Source organism: Schistocerca nitens, chromosome 4, assembly GCF_023898315.1.
Source record: "Schistocerca nitens isolate TAMUIC-IGC-003100 chromosome 4, iqSchNite1.1, whole genome shotgun sequence".
In the NCBI taxonomy this organism is placed as follows: domain Eukaryota; kingdom Metazoa; phylum Arthropoda; class Insecta; order Orthoptera; family Acrididae; genus Schistocerca; species Schistocerca nitens.
The window spans coordinates 233,361,693-233,379,694 of NC_064617.1; the positions used below are offsets into that span (position 1 = coordinate 233,361,693).

Sequence of the window (18,002 nt, forward strand, 5' to 3'; positions counted from 1 at the left end):
GGAATTTGTTTTAAAACTTGACCAAAAGAAGGGCTCCGTTGATAGGGCACATTCTGAGATATCAAGGAATCATGAATTTAATATTGGACGGAAGTGTGGTTGGGAAAAAAAACATATAGGCAGATCAAGAGATGAATACAGTAACCAGATTCATTAACATTTAGGTTGCAGTAGTTATTCGGAGATACAAAGGGTTGCACAAGATAGAGTATCATGTAGAGCTGCACCAAACAGTCTTCCGACAGAAGGCAACAACAACAACAACAACAGCAATTCAAGATCACAGGTTAATGTAAACGCAAAATAAGTCATTGCAAATGTGAAACGCTGATACATTAATAATAGGTGTAAACGCCAAAATATTGAATGCAAGCATGCAAACGTGCATCCATTGTGTTGCACGGGTGCCAGATGTCAGTTTGTGGGATGCAGTTCCATGCCTGTTGCAGTTGATCGGTGAATAGAGAGACGATTAATGGCGTTATTGGATGACGCTTGAGTTGTCGTCCGATGACGTCAAATATGTGCTCGATTCTAGTCATATCTGGTGATCGGAGCACGCCAAGGTTACACGTCGATACGCTGTAGTACACGTTTGGTTAAAATAGCGGTATTTGGGAGAGCGTTATCCTGTTACAAACATCCCCTGGAATGCTGTTCATGAATGCCATCATAACAGCTCGAATCACCAGACTGATTTACAAATTTGCAGTCAGGGTGCGTAGGATAAGCACGAGAGAGTTCCTGCTGTCATACGAAATTGCGTCCCGGAGCACAGCTCCAGGTGTAGTTGTAGTGCGCCTAGCACGCAGACAAATGCCCTTCTTCTAATCAACACACGGCAGTCACTCGCACCGAGCAGAACCAGCTTTCATCAGAATTCATAAAAGAATTCCACCCTGCACTCCAATGAGCTCTCGCTTGACACCACCGAAGTCGCAAATGGCTGTGGTTCGGGGTCAGTGGAATGCATGCTTCAGGGCGGATGGCTCGTATTTAAAGCAAACCTGATTTTCATCCTCATACAGGTGCTACTAGCGCCACTGTTATACGAGGTCAGTTCAATAAGTAATGCAACACATTTTTTTTCTCGGCCAATTTTGGTTGAAAAGACCGGAAATTTCTTGTGGAATATTTTCAAACATTCCCGCTTCGTCTTGTATAGTTTCATTGACTTCCGACAGGTGGCAGCGCTGTACGGAGCTGTTAAAATGGCGTCTGTAACGGATGTGCGTTGCAAACAACGGGCAGTGATCGAGTTTCTTTTGGCGGAAAACCAGGGCATCTCAGATATTCATAGGCGCTTGCAGAATGTCTACGGTGATCTGGCAGTGGACAAAAGCACGGTGAGTCGTTGGGCAAAGCGTGTGTCATCATCGCCGCAAGGTCAAGCAAGACTGTCTGATCTCTCGCGTGCGGGCCGGCCGTGCACAGCTGTGACTCCTGCAATGGCGGAGCGTGCGAACACACTCGTTCGAGATGATCGACGGATCACCATCAAACAACTCAGTGCTCAACTTGACATCTCTGTTGGTAGTGCTGTCACAATTGTTCACCAGTTGGGATATTCAAAGGTTTGTTCCCGCTGGGTCCCTCGTTGTCTAACCGAACACCATAAAGAGCAAAGGAGAACCATCTGTGCGGAATTGCTTGCTCGTCATGTGGCTGAGGCTGACAATTTCTTGTCAAAGATTGTTACAGGCGATGAAACATGGGTTCATCACTTCGAACCTGAAACAAAACGGCAATCAATGGAGTGGCGCCACACCCACTCCCCTACCAAGAAAAAGTTTAAAGCCATACCCTCAGCCGGTAAAGTCATGGTTACAGTCTTCTGGGACGCTGAAGGGGTTATTCTGTTCGATGTCCTTCCCCATGGTCAAACGATCAACTCTGAAGTGTACTGTGCTACTCTTCAGAAATTGAAGAAACGACTTCAGCGTGTTCGTAGGCACAAAAATCTGAACGAACTTCTCCTTCTTCATGACAACGCAAGACCTCACACAAGTCTTCGCACCCGAGAGGAGCTCACAAAACTTCAGTGGACTGTTCTTCCTCATGCACCCTACAGCCCCGATCTCGCACCGTCGGATTTCCATATCTTTGGCCCAATGAAGGACGCAATCCGTGGGAGGCACTACGCGGATGATGAAGAAGTTATTGATGCAGTACGACGTTGGCTCCGACATCTACCAGTGGAATGGTACCGTGCAGGCATACAGGCCCTCATTTCAAGGTGGCGTAAGGCCGTAGCATTGAATGGAGATTACGTTGAAAAATAGTGTTGTGTAGCTAAAAGACTGGGGAATAACCTGGTGTATTTCAATGCTGAATAAAACAACCCCTGTTTCAGAAAAAAATGTGTTGCATTACTTATTGAACTGCCCTCGTAGAACTGGACTGAAGTCTGAATAGACGCCTCATTTCACATGTAGAAACACGCCTACCAACTTTCGTTCATGTCACACAACTTCTTGGTGACGTTTTTTTTTTTTTTTTCTGTCAGGGCAGGGTTCATCTGACATTTCGTGAACGTGGCCAAAAGAATTACCGTTATAAAGCAGGTGGTCACGTGATGTTTTTTTTGTAGGCGAATATACATGTAATAACCCACGTCCGGAGTTGAGATGTCAGCTTGGCTGACCGTTATACGGGATTCGATTTCCCGTTATTGCCAGAGATTTTTCCTTGGTGTGAGGACTGGTACAGGGAGTGTTAGGCCTCGGGAGAAACTGAAGCGTTACGCGACCTATTAGTAGCGATTCCAATGTCACGAAACCTGACAACGGATTGGAGAGTGGTCTGATGACCACATGACCTTCCATACTGCATGCACTGAGACCATTGGCAGACGATGACACGATGGTCAGTCGGACCCAGTTGGCACGTCTAGGAACAGAACCTGTAACTTTACTTTTCTCACCTTTATACCTGAAATAATCTTAGTTTTCAAACAATCACGAATCTGTATTCGTTGTGGTTCGCTTGGAGGAAATTGACGAAGAGAAAACGGCAACGTTGGCTATAATGTGACGCTATAAATTTTCTCTATTGTACCCGTACAATATAAGAAATTTGCTCATGAAGTGAGCTTTTAAAATCCTGTAGCATTATTATTGCAAATAATGTTTACGGACGATGTGGTGAATTTTCTAATGATGTCTTTATCCCAAGTTATTAATTAAACAATTACTTTGTATTGGAGTATGCCAACAGAAATTTGTCATGCAAAGTCGATCAGTGATGAATTGCATTTAGATGTAACAGTATATTAAATGGGGATTATGTTGTAAATGAATGGGAATACATATTGACCGTGCAGAAGCGAACAGTTAAGTAGCTTGCCGAAAATGAAAACAAAAATGCAAACGGGAATATAAAAATTTTTGGCCATAGTAAAATGTTCTCCACCGAAGTTGGAAACAAATTGGGAGAGCGTTTTCTTGCATTTAAGGAGGTGATTTGTTTTAAGCGTGTCGGACGTGACAGGAACTGCGTTCGACGTTGTAGAATGAAACGGACTGCCCAGTAATTCCAGCGCAGAAGCTCAATCATGAATGTTCATTCGTGCAAAGAGCGGATCGGCGGGGAAAGGACTGAAAAAATTGTGCAGTGCCTACAAACAGTTGTGTAAGAAGTAAAATATGGAACGTTTCCTTAGACTAGTGTAGACCTATAGATATGTGGTGTCTGTTTTGTCAGACATGTTCGACCGACCAGACACCACTGGTGGTAAAGTGATTGTAAAGAAACTGTATTATGAGAAAACAGGGCATCAGCCGCCTGAAGGCTTTGAAATAAACCAGTGGTGAAGGAATAAAATTTGTGGCGCACCAGGACTCGAACCCAGATGCTCCACCTCTGTAGAACGTTTGTCTTGGCCGGCTCGTCCATCCGGACACATTTTCTGTCCAACGCAAATTTTCAACAGATTATAATAATACTTATAAATTTTATTTTTTGTGCAAACACACACTTTTAAATGGAACAGTGGCTATTGACATTAACAAACTAGAAGTATGGTAAATTGGAATGTCGCTGGTGTTTGTTGTAGTATTCTAGTGCAAGTCAGTTACGAGATATCGTATTTTGAATAGTTTCCACATCGACACTTTGTTGTGTCATTCGACATGCGTAGTTGGCAGATACGATGTTGTTATGTTTGCTTATAGCGTTTTTATGTGTTCCTTGAGTGCATTGTGACTTGCCATTTAGTGCGGCAGTCCAAGCAATAGGTCGTAAATGGACTTGGGATTCAGCAGTGCAGAAAAGGCCGACATTTACATGGTGTATACAGGGTGTTACAAAAAGGTACGGCCAAACTTTCAGGAAACATTCCTCACACACAAATAAAGAAAAGATGGTATGTGGACATGTGTCCGGAAATGCTTAATTTCCAAGTTAGAGCTCATTTTAGTTTCGTCACCTACGCTCCCACCTACGCTCAATGGAGCATGTCGTCATGATTTCTACCTGTGCTGCTAGAATATGTGGCTTTACAAGTACGACACAACATGTGGTTCATGCACGATGGAGCTCCTGCACATTTCAGTCGAAGTGTTCGTACGCTTCTCAACAACAGATTCGGTGACCGATGGATTGGTAGAGGCGGGCCAATTCCATGGCCTCCACACTCTCCTGACCTCAACCCTCTTGACTTTCTTTTATGGGGGCATTTGAAAGCTCTTGTCTACGCAATCCCGGTACCAAATGTAGAGACTCTTCGTGCTCGTATTGTGGACGGCTGTGATACAATACGCCATTCTCCAGGGCTGCATCAGCGCATCAGGGATTCCATGCGACGGAGAGTGGATGCATGTATCCTCGCTAACGGAGGACATTTTGAACATTTCCTGTAACAAAGTGTTTGAAGTCACGCTGGTACGTTCTGTTGCTGTGTGTTTCCATTCCATGATTAATGTGATTTGAAGAGAAGTAATAAAATGAGCTCTAACATGGAAAGTAAGCGTTTCCGGACACATGTCCACATAACATATTTTCTTTCTTTGTGTGTGAGGAACGTTTCCTGAAAGTTTGGCCGTACCTTTTTGTAACACCCTGTAGAGAGTGTAGGGAGAATGCAGTTCGTTCTTGCAGATTCATGCAGCGACATATTCCAACAGATGTCAACCATCTCGGCAATTATTTATCAGTGTCTTCGGCCAGTTACATAAAGGTGGTAGTGTAACATGTAGACAACATAACAGAAGGAAACTAAATGACGACAGAAGAGGGTGGGAGTATATGTTCTTGCTGCTGTTGCAACTGAGCCGTACGTTTGCTCCCACGCAATGACACAAGGAAGTGGCATGAGCTCGCCAGATATAAAAAATGGCTTCAGATGGCTCTGACCACTATGGGACTTAACATCTTAGGTCATCAGTCCCCTAGAACTTAGAACTACTTAAACCTAACTAACCTAAGGACATCACACACATCCCTGCCCGAGGCAGGATTCGAACCTGCGACTGTAGCAGTCGCGCGGTTCCGGACTGAAGCGCCTAGAACCGCTCGGCCACAGCGGCCGGCTCGCCAAATATCCTATAGTCCGTGAGACGAGTAATTGGTACTGACATTTCCGGCGGGCAGACGGCACTGTTGCCGAACGTGGCTCACAGCACGCGGCGTCCTGTCTGCTACACGCATTCTCTAGCAGCAGAAATAAAAGCGAGACAAAATACAAGTCGTATTGGTACGCGTGAATTTATTTAAAGTTGATGCTTGAAATATATTAACTCGAAAACTGATAAGAGCTATTTAGTACAAGTATCTAAGATGCTGAAACATAGTAAAGTTATTTGTTAAACTTCACAACTGAAATGAAAACTATTTTCGCAAGTTTTCGAACATTAGCAGTTTTGGTTTCCATTGTTAAGTATTAGCATTATTAATTTGTTCTACTACAAGCTACAGAATAATTGGTCAGTGTATTAAGAGTTATAATCTGAAGAAAGTACTCACAATATGATGATCTGGTTGTAGATCGACAGCAAACTCCCTCCTTACATTCCTGAATACGTTGTAGTTACTGTAATGGAAAAACACCACTCACATCACTGTCAGAATCTGATTTGACATTGTCTTCCTCAGCACTACTCGAACTATCACTGCTCTCTCCCAGATGTATAATTAAATTTTCGATGCATTCTTCCACAACCCCTTCGGTTTTGGCCGCCTCTCTGATGGCACTTGCAGTGCTGTTTACAATTTTAGCCCACGTCTCGCTTGTCACTTTATTGATAGCTGCTGGAAGGAGAGTTTCCACTTCAGAGATCGTGAATTTTTTATTGTTTGCAGCAATGTAATTTTTTATCTGCGCCCACACTCCTTCAATTGCATTGAAGTGACAGTGGTATGGAGGAAGCCGAACGATTTCATGCCCGTGCCTTTTAGCAATCTCGTCAATTACATATGTTGGATGGTTCAAATGGCTCTGAGCACTATGGGACTCAACTCCTGTGGTCATCAGTCCCCGAGAACTTAGAACTACTTAAACCTAACTAACCTAAGGACATCACACACAGCCATGCCCGAGGCAGGATTCGAACCTGCGACCGTAGCAGTCGCACGGTTCCGGACTGCGCGCCTAGAACCGCGAGACCACCGCGGCCGGCCATAATGTTGGAAATTGAGGTTTCTTTTGTGCCACGATTTCGAGCAGTTCCGCCTTCCTTAAATCTTCTCTGAAATCTACTTTTCGCCGTTTCAACCACTGAATGATATCGTCTTTTTTTGTTGCCAAGGTTGGTGCCTTATCGTGAACAACGGAATGATAAGGCGCATTGTCCATAACAATCACTGATGGACTTGTCAGATTCGTCATAAGCGATGTCTCGGACCATTCTTGAAATACTACACTGTTCATTTCTTCATGGTAATCTCCCGTCTTTTTTGACCGAAACATTTTCAAGCAGTTTGGCACAAAACCTTTCGATGTTCCTGCATGTAAGACAATAATACGCCCTCCTTTGCCAACAGGCACTGCCGTTGTCCCCTCGGGCGTTCCATCATTCCAGCCTCTACGTAAAGAATGGCTGGCATTGACCCAAGTTTCATCTAACCACACTATACTTTCGAATTCCACACCCATGATCCTGCGCAGAAATCTGCACCGCCATGCAACTACATCTGTCCTTTCCATTAATATTTTGCGTCCGTTAAACAGTGAATAGCTGAAGCCTATGTCTTTCAACACTGTACGCAATGAAAATTTGCTCCCTTTAAAAAGATCGTCTTTCTGAAGCGACACCTGTAATTTAGATAGAGTGGGATGTTCCCTTCTCTTATAATAGCTGTATATATGACGACGAATAGCGTCTTTCTGAAAATCGTCCAAAGCTGTCACCTGCTTATTTCACACTGGACTCGCATTCGGGAGGACGACGGTTCAATCCCGTCTCCGGCCATCCTGATTTAGGTTTTCCGTGATTTCCCTAAATCGTTTCAGGCGAATGCCGAGATGGTTCCTTTGAAAGGGCACGGCCGATTTCCTTCCCAATCCTTCCCCAACCCGAGCTTGCGCTCCGTCTCTAATGACCTCGTTGTCGACGGGACGTTAAACACTAACCACCACCACCATCACCTGCTTATTTCTCGGTCGCTTCTTTCCTGGTGTGTGCAGCTTTGTTGTGCCACTCTCGTCACAATCTACACTATACTGTTCTTTCCCTATCTTTACAACAGTGTTCTTACTTATTTTCAATGCTGCTGCAGTTCTCTTCACAACCTGAACAACAGGAATTAAGGGCCCACCTTTGTCCTTTTCTTTCTCAAAGTAATCCCTCACAGAGCACACAAATTCACGGGCCTGGGTGTGTAGCACACTTTTCTTCCTCCGTTTCACTTCTTGTGTTGGGCTGGTACTACCCGCCGCACTAGACATTGTTTACAACGAAACATAAACAAAGAAACACTAAAAACAACAAAAACGAAATAAACTGCGAATTCAACTTCAGACAAACGACGAACGACCGCACCGCCTGCACGCGAGACACTGGTAAGTTTCATAAGCGCGCGCGACCGGGTTTCAGAGCGGCAACGTGGCCCTTGCTACCCGCTCAAAGTCAGGCCGTCATTGGCTGCCTGCCTGCGGTCGCTAGGCAACGGAAAGACGCTACCGAGCTGTCAATACCAAAGACTCGTCTCCCAGACTATACACATTCTCCATCGACATAGGTTCCATCCCTGCCATATCTCTCTCTATCAAGAGCTGCAGGAAACGATTATGAGAATCGTGCTAACAATGTGCATGGGCTTTAAGACAGGATACTCCATATGCATCCTGTATCTTCTATAGTGATGAAGCCACATTTATCAATCACGGCGAGGTAAACCGCCGGAACATGCAGTGTTGGTCTGCTGACAATTCCCGATGTCTTTGTCAGGTGGGACGTCAGCGTCTTCGAACAGTAAACGTGTGGTGTGGGGTAGTGGGCCCTCAGTTCACAGGTCCATGTTTCATAGACGGAACACTCAAGGCGCACGATTATCGCGGCCTCCGGACATACCATCTTTCACGGATACTGGAAGACGTTCCTTTGCAGACTAGGAGGAACCTGTGGTGCCGTCATGATGGCTGCTCAGTTCATACTTAACGACGTACTACAGCATGTGTTCATGCATTGTTTCTAAATCATTGGTTTGGACGCAGAGGACTTATACTTTGGCCGGCCCCGTCCCCCGGATTTGACGCCTGTAGACTTGTTTCTGTGGGGAAAGCTGAAACACGCTGTCTACAAGGACGAGATATGTAATGACGTATTATTGCAGCCTGCTCGGACATCTTCGCTCAAATGGTAGTACGTGTACAGCAGTCGTTCCATACCAGACTGGAAGCGTGTATTGGCGTTGTCGGTGTTCATTTTGAACACAACCTGTGAAGGTCAGTTGTCTCGTTACTGGTTAGAGTCCACACATCTAGTGTCTACTCTTGTGTTGTTCTTTAGTGTGTGCTACCATAGGAGCTGTACAAATGTCGATGTGGGAACTTTCTAAAATACGACATTTCATAAACGACACGCGCTATAATCCTGCAACAAACACCACTGGCATTCCAAATTATCCTCTTTTACTGTGCTAAATGGGCACTGTTCCGTTTACAAAAGTTTATGTTTGCTGGATAACAATACGAATCCCTGACTACCAATACATTCTGTGAAAAGAGCACATCAGTAACGTTTTCCATTTCCACAATATTTGCGATACAACTTTTAGAGGACGAATCACCTAACGGTTTGGGCGCTCTACTAGCGCGCGACTGGTTGAGAATTTGAGTTAAACGGGAAGTGTGTCCGGTGGTTGAGGGGGTTAAGGCAAGCGGAGCATCTGATGTACTAAGGTGCTCACCGAGCTGAAACCGTCTCAGACGCTGAAAACTTGCCGAGAGAATTGAGCCACTTGCGCAACATTTTTAAGGAAAACGGTGTAACCTTCCCGTCTCCACTATATCTCTTTTTTTACGCAACCTTCCCTTCTACAATAACCTATGAAACCTTTCCTTAGGATTTCTATCTCTTACTTAATAATAACAAATGAAATCTTCCCTTTGAAATTTATTCTCTTTCTCAATCTTCGCATACAAATTTAATTGCTGCTTATTAAAAGTGATTTTCTGATTATTTCGACGAAACATAGAATATGTCGTCGTCGTGGCCCTCAGCCGTTATCTGCAATTACCCAAAACTCTTCCTTACCTTTTTTACTGTTACTGGATCGCCATCTGACTGCTACATCGAACTGCGACGTGAATATACTTACTCTGGTTTACTATACTCTATTAACTGCTGGTGGGCTCTCATAATAAGTGGCTGTATTTATTACCAAAGCTGACGTTATTCTTTAATTAATTTGACTGAAGTTACGTAATTCATAGTTACACTTTTTCGTGACAACAATAAAATTTTTGCAATGTTTTACGTTGATGGTTTTTGGGATGGATTATAATCAGTAATGCAACATTGCTGGCAAAAATTAACTATATTCTGAAAACGCTTCAAATATTTACTGTTGGTAATGAAATGATTTTCAAACGTTCAGATGGGACTTACTTTTTACAATAATCTCACAACTAGCATTGCGCAAACATACCTTCAGTAGTCTTGAGTTTCGCAAAGAAAATAATTCAATAATATTAGTTCCTCTTATGATAATAGTTAGTTGAGGTCTCTGTACATCCGTATATAATCTCCTGCAAATCATAGCTGGTGGCTGGCAGGCACACCGCTCTTCTCAATCTCTCGCTTCAGACCTGCTACCAATTCGCTTCACATCTCGCTTACCACTGACTTCCTACGAACGCTAAAGTGCGGTCTCTCCTGCCAACAATGCTTTCTGGTGCAGATAATCCCTGCTACCATTACAAAATGTATCAATGCGCGGTCTTCCCGCTCTTTTCTTAAAATGTATCCATACGCGGTCTCTCCCGCCCTTTTTAAAATTACATCAATTTGCGGTCTCTCTTGCCAACAATACTTTGGTGCAGACATTCCCTGCTACCACAATTATTTCCAACATGACAAATATTAATTATTCCTACTTAATCCTATTAATAAAATATAAACATCTTTCATAAATTGTGGTTTGACAATAGAAATATACACGTCTTACAACGGTTACAACAACAAACAGATCTCACAAGCAGTGTCATCCAAGCCTCAAAGGGAGAAGACCTCTGAAGAAGACACCAAGCAGGTTGCATTCTTACCGTTTTGTGGTTCGACAATAGGGAAGATTAGTCGGCTCCTGAAGAGGCACAAAATAGACATAATCTTCAGGCCTCCTGCAAAGATCCGGCAACCAATGAAATCTGTGAAAGACGATGGAGGCCCCAGAACGCCAGGAATTTACAAGATACTGTGTGGATGTGGGCAGTTCTATGTCGGCCAGACTGTTCGCACTATTGAACAGCGCCGCATACAACATGAGAGGTGTTACCGTCTGCGCTATCCCGAAAAGTCGGCTGTAGCAGAACATGCTCTGGAAAACGGATACCGAATTGCATTCGATGAGACGTCTATTATTAATCGGACTAGTGGCTTCTGGGATGGCGTGATAATCGAGGCCATAGACATTAGAATTGCTGACAACACCTTCAATAGAGACGGTGGATTGCAGCTGAATACAACGTGGCATCCGGTGTTGAGGGAGTTAAAGCGGGCCCGGCGGTCGCGCGGCCAAAACATTACCATATATGCTGCGAGACCGAGCACCAGTGACGTCACTATCAACTGCGCAGCTATACAGGGTGTTACAAAAGGGTACGGCCAAACTTTAAGTAAACATTCATCGCACACAAATAAAGAAAAGATGTTATGTGGACATGTGTCCGGAAACGCTTAATTTCCATGTTAGAGCTCATTTTAGTTTCGTCAGTATGTACTGTACTTCCTCGATTCACCGCCAGTTGGCCCAATTGAAGGAAGGTAATGTTGGCTTCGGTGCTTGTGTTGACATGCGACTCATTGCTCTACAGTACTAGCATCAAGCACATCAGTACGTAGCATCAACAGGTTAGTGTTCATTACGAACGTGGTTTTGCAGTCAGTGCAATGTTTACAAATGCGGAGTTGGCAGATGCCCATTTGATGTATGGATTAGCACGAGGAAATAGCCGTGGCGCGGTACGTTTGTATCGAGACAGATTTCCAGAACGAAGGCGTCCCGACAGGAAGACGTTCGAAGCAATTGATCGGCGTCTTAGGGAGCACGGAACATTCCAGCCTATGACTCGCGACTGGGGACGACCTAGAACGACGAGGATACCTGCAATGGACGAGGCAATTCTTCGTGCAGTTGACGATAACCCTAATGTCAGCGTCAGAGAAGTTGCTGCTGTACAAGGTAACGTTGACTACGTCACTGTATGGAGAGTGCTACGGGAGAACCAATTGTTTCCGTACCATGTACAGCGTGCGCAGGCACTATCAGCAGCTGATTGGCCTCCACGGGTACACTTCTGCGAATGGTTCATCCAACAATGTGTCAATCCTCATTTCAATGCAAATGTTCTCCTTACGGATGAGGCTTCATTTCAAGGTGATCAAATTGTAAATTTTCACAATCAACATGTGCGGGCTGACGAGAATCCGCACGCAATTGTGCAATCACGTCATCAACACAGATTTTCTGTGAACGTTTGGGCAGGCATTGTTGGTGATGTCTTAATTGGGCACCATGTTCTTCCACCTACGCTCAATGGAGCACGTTATCATGATTTGATACGGGATACTCTACCTGTGCTGCTAGAACATGTGCCTTTACAAGTACGACACAACATGTGGTTCATGCACGACAAAGCTCCTGCACATTTCAGTCGAAGTGTTCGTACGCTTCTCAACAACAGATTCGGTGGCCGATGGATTGGTAGAGGCGGACCAATTCCATGGCCTCCACGCTCTCCTGACCTCAACCCTCTTGACTTTCATTTATGGGGCATTTGAAAGCTCTTGTCTACGCAACCCCGGTACCAAATGTAGAGACTCTTCGTGCTCGTATTGTGGACGGCTGTGATACAATACGCCATTCTCCAGGGCTGCATCAGCGCATCAGGGATTCCATGCGACGGAGAGTGGATGCATGTATCCTCGCTAACGGAGGACATTTTGAACATTTCCTGTAACAAAGTGTTTGAAGTCACGCTGGTACGTTCTGTTGCTGTGTGTTTCCATTCCATGATTAATGTGATTTGAAGAGAAGTAATGAAATGAGCTCTAACATGGAAAGTAATCGTTTCCGGAGACATGACCGCATAACATATTTTCTTTCTTTGTGTCTGAGGAATGTTTCCTGAAAGTTTGGTCGTACCTTTTTGTAACACCCTGTATAAGCACGGCAGTGACAACCGCACGACAGTCATCCACTTGACAATGGCAGAGGAGATCTCTGCCGAAAGCTCGTGGGCAGTAAACCACTTGACGCGGCTTGAAACCCGAGAATGTCTAATTAGCCTTTGTATAATTATGTTATTTCTTTTTAATGCATGATCACTTGATAATGATCTAGCCCCTACGTAAAACATGGCGTATGACCATAATTTCAGCTCGTATCCAACAAATTGTGTCGAGTTGTAATTTTCTAAAAACTTAATTAATTTTAAAAAAGTTACAGTCGAAAAACAGTCAATGCTTCTGCAGCTTGGCAGTTCAGGAGAAGATATTTTGCAGTAATTCACATCTGTTTCCTCTCGACGACTCTTGACCAGTGATATATAAACGAATGTTGATCCGTACTGTTTTGTTTAACGGCCTGTAACTTTCTTGTGTTCCAGTTCCCGCAGCGGGGCTACGGCGAGGGCGGATACTCGAGCTCCGCGCGCGGGAGAGTACGGGTAAGTACAACATGCTTCACATACTTACCGCTGGAGCATGTTCTTGTGTTGACCGAAGAGCTCGCTACGCTATATTCCAGCTTCAGTCAGAGACGGAGCCATATCAGTAGCACTGACAGACAAAACACACAGCATCAGCATTAAATTATTCATAAGGAAAAAGTCCTATTCGTGACTAATGATATAAAAAAAAGTTTAATTCTGGAATGAATGAGCTGCATTACTGCGGCAGATCGTCCTACTTTTTACTGCTTTTAATCGACTTACGAGAGACAAATTAGTTGTTTTCCTGGGATGTAATTTTCAGGACAGACACATCGTTGTTTTCTGGAATATTATTTACAATGTCGTTCACACCGAGACCGTAATGAATTTTTTCTGAAAAATAATTCAGTTTCATGCTGAGGGAATTATATTAGGAAATGAGACACTTAAAGTAGTAAATGAGTTTTGCTATTTGGGGAGCAAAGTAACTGATGATGGTCGAAGTAGAGAGGATATAAAATGTAGACTGGCAATGGCAAGGAAAGCGTTTCTGAAGAAGAGAAATTTGTTAAGATCGAGTATAGATTTAAGTGTCAGGAAGTCGTTTCTGAAAGTATTTGTATGGAGTGTAGCCATGTATGGAAGTGAAACATGGACGATAAATAGTTTGTACAAGAAGAGAATAGAAGCCTTTGAAATGTGGTGCTACAGAAGAATGCTGAAGATTAGATGCGTAGATCACGTAACTAATGAGGAAGTATTGAATAGGAGTGGGGAGAAGAGGAGTTTGTGGCACAACTTGACAAGAAGAAGGGATCGGTTGGTAGGACATGTTCTGAGGCATCAAGGGATCATCAATTTAGTATTGTAGGGCAGTGTGGAGGATAAAAATCGTAGAGGGAGACCAAGAGATGAATACACTAAACAAATTCAGAAGGATGTAGGCTGCAGTACGTATTGGGAGATGAAGAAGCTTGCAGAGGATAGAGTAGCATGGAGAGCTGCATCAAACCGGTCTTAGGACTGAAGACCACAACAACAACAACAACATTTCTGGAGTGTCCTGATGTCATATACCCACTGACCCAAGTGCAGCGGATTAACTGAACCACAAAATAACATATTTGTGACGATAGAGTGGCCTAGCTTAATGCATAACTGCGCATAATACACGAGACTTTCTTCTAATAATGTAATTGGAAATTTTCAAGTTGTATGGCACGTCTCCAAGTCTGGATGAGGCATGGAGGGGGAGAGGAGTGGATGGGGGGGGGGGGAGAAGAGAAAGCAAGGGGAGGGGAGGGCGATTGTACTCTAGGAGGAGAGCGAGTGGTGTTCATGTAATAACAGCTATTCTTCACGCTGCCATAAAAGTATTTAAAAATGCTGTGATCCGGCAAACAACAAAGGTTAAATCGTGCCACGTTCTGACGGATGGAATTGTTTTTTGACACGTTTTTATTAGATCGATTTCTTGTTTGGTTGGGTCAAATGGCTCTGAGCACTATGGGACACATTTGAGGTCATCAGTCCCCTAGAACTTAGAACTACTTAAACCTAACTAACCGAAGGACATCACACCCAGCCATGCCCGAGGCAGGATTCGAACCTGCGACCGTAGCGGTCGCGCGGTTCCAGACTGAAGTGCCTAGAACCGCTCGGCCACTACGGCCGGCGATTTCTTGTCTCTTCGCAAAAAATTTGCAACTGATTTCAAACAAACTACCCGATGATCTGGGGACTTGAAACTTTCAGCATAGCTCAGAAACGGACGACAATACAATAATAACTTGACTTCTTGCCTGGTGCTTGGCGGAGGTTACTTTTTGTGTCATTACTGTTTCCACCTTTCCGTGTTCCAGTCCCGAATGTTTCGCATTAAGAACGGTTGCTGGTAAGCCTCCGTGTGAACTCGATGCTCTCTAGGTTTTACCTTCACAGACTTTTCGCGATATATACGTAAGAGGAGACAATATATTGGTTGACTCAGGAGAAGAGAAATTGAAATGAACCTGAAATTTACCGCATTTCCGTTGTAATCTCATTAAAATCGATTGAAAAATTTCACTCCAACGAGACTAAAATCCGGAAAATAGTCATTTAAATGTTAAAGTGTTTAATGTAACACGATTCTAAAAAGGACTAAAAAGTATAAAATAATTTGTCTTGGACCCATACAGATTCCTAATCCCATACATATTCCTAGTCCCATGCAGATAGTCCTGAAAATTCGTTCTTCTGAATTTTAACAACTGTGACAATACTTGTAAAATTTAAAAGGCAAACAGAGGGACGCATCCAGAAGAAAAGAGTGAAGAATGTTGAGAGTAGTTGTTGAGAAAAATCACGTAGCACTTCATGTTATTTGCAATGCAATAAATTGTTAGTAAATTAAAGGAACTGTTCATGCATCAGTTGCCTATAGCAGGCATCCAACATTCTTCGCTTTAAATTTTTCAAGAACCGTCATAGCTACTAAAAATCCACTAGCACAAAATTTCAAGACTGTCTGCATGTGGTTAGGATTCTGTATGGGCCTAGCGGAAACTTTTTATACTGTCTAGTCCGGTTTATTAACGTGTTATATTCCAAAGTATATTTTTAACGTTCTGTGGTATGAAAAAGACTACTGTCAGCGATCGTTACGTTTAACATTGAGCGATTTTGTAATCATAATGCCGGCCGAAGTGGCCGTGCGGTTAAAGGCGCTGCAGTCTGGAACCGCAAGACCGCTACGGTCGCAGGTTCGAATCCTGCCTCGGGCATGGATGTTTGTGATGTCCTTAGGTTAGTTAGGTTTAACTAGTTCTAAGTTCTAGGGGACTAATGACCTCAGCAGTTGAGTCCCGTAGTGCTCAGAGCCATTTGAACCATTTTGTAATCATAATGAACGTAGAAACTAACTAAAAATCGTTCCTTCCAAACTGTAGTTTGTAGAGGACGTGGGTTAGTTCAGCAGCTAGAGCTACAACTGAGCGAGTAATCTGTTAATAACCAGATTTACAACTAAAAGGAATGTGACAGGGTGTGAATTCGTGTAGGTGATTAGAATGTTCAGATAAAATCTTCTTCAGGAGCCTTCTACGGTCCGCAGGCGACTAACTACTATCGGATCCAAGATGCTACTCCAGGCGGCTGTAAAATGAATGTGCGCAACGAAAAATACTAAAAGCGAAAATGAAGATTTGGCCCTTTCTGGCTACCCCCTAAAGCAGATCTTAGGGTCTCTTAATGGTGATAGTATCTCTTCCTTCTTACTCTTTAACATATAAATTACAACATAAACACAAAGGAATAATTAAGGGAACTAGTAACTACAAATGATAAATGCTGTTTCTGCTTATACATTTGTTGTGGATTAAAACCCCTTTATATATTACAAGTGTTTATATATCAATGTCCAATGGGCATAAAGAGATGCAAATGGATTTCTTAACTAATATGATTGATGAATTGCCCAAATCTGCCCCCTTTTATGGCTACGCGATCTAATATAAATAACACGAGATGATATCACCTACGTACCAAGCACTAGAAGACACTACTTTAGAATATGATCTACAGTGGTGTGCAACCTCAGTGGACATAAAATTTACGTGATCACAGCTGCTTAGCTTCATAGCCCTAATAAGCTGAAGCAATTAGCAACATCACCGTATGTATTGCGTCCCGTTCGCCGGAGTAATGGTTCTCGTACACCTCTGCGACGACGGAAGAACTCCAGCCACAAATTATAAAGAAAAAAACCTCATTCAAACACTAGGACGGCATAAGACGGTCCTTTGACTAGCATATTCTAATACTGTCTTCTCCTCTCTGTGTTCTACAGACAAGAAACGCGAACTCCCAGCCTCAAGGATGGAGTTCAGATAACGTCTCAACGTGAGTGTAGTTACAACAAGTGCTCTCAATCACTGAACGCTGCGTACTCAACGATGACTCCCTACCCGGAGGCGAAGTCCAGAATCGTATAGGTTCGCAACACTACAGTGCCTAACCTTTCTAACTACACTCCTGGACATGGAAAAAAGAACACATTGACACCGGTGTGTCAGACAGACCATGCTTGCTCCGGACACTGCGAGAGGGCTGTACAAGCAATGATCACACGCACGGCACAGCGGACACACCAGGAACCGCGGTGTTGGCCGTCGAATGGCGCTAGCTGCGCAGCATTTGTGTACCGCCGCCGTCAGTGTCAGCCAGTTTGCCGTGGCATACGGAGCTCCATCGCAGTCTTTAACACTGGTAGCATGCCGCGACAGCGTGGACGTGAACCGTATGTGCAGTTGATGGACTTTGAGCGAGGGCGTATAGTGGGCATGCGGGAGGCCGGGTGGACGTACCGCCGAATTGCTCAACACGTGGGGCGTGAGGTCTCCACAGTACATCGATGTTGTCGCCAGTGGTCGGCGGAAGGTGGACGTGCCCGTCGACCTGGGACCGGACCGCAGCGACGCACGGATGCACGCCAAGACCGTAGGATCCTACGCACTGCCGTAGGGGACCGCACCGCCACTTCCCAGCAAATTAGGGACACTGTTGCTCCTGGGGTATCGGCGAGGACCATTCGCAACCGTCTCCATGAAGCTGGGCTACGGTCCCGCACACCGTTAGGCCGTCTTCCGCTCACGCCCCAACATCGTGCAGCCCGCCTCCAGTGGTGTCGCGACAGGCGTGAATGGAGGGACGA

At 44.2% G+C, this 18,002-nt stretch overlaps 1 protein-coding gene across 1 annotated transcript in view; it reads left to right on the forward strand.

Annotated features, from left to right (window-relative positions):
- The window catches only part of LOC126251437 (disintegrin and metalloproteinase domain-containing protein 22), a 1,101,455-nt gene that overhangs the window by 300,399 nt on the left and 783,054 nt on the right, over positions 1-18,002 (forward strand). Inside the window, exon 3 of the mRNA XM_049951862.1 lies at positions 13,265-13,324. Coding sequence (XP_049807819.1) covers positions 13,265-13,324 — 60 coding nt within the window. The remainder of the gene's footprint in view (positions 1-13,264; positions 13,325-18,002) is intronic.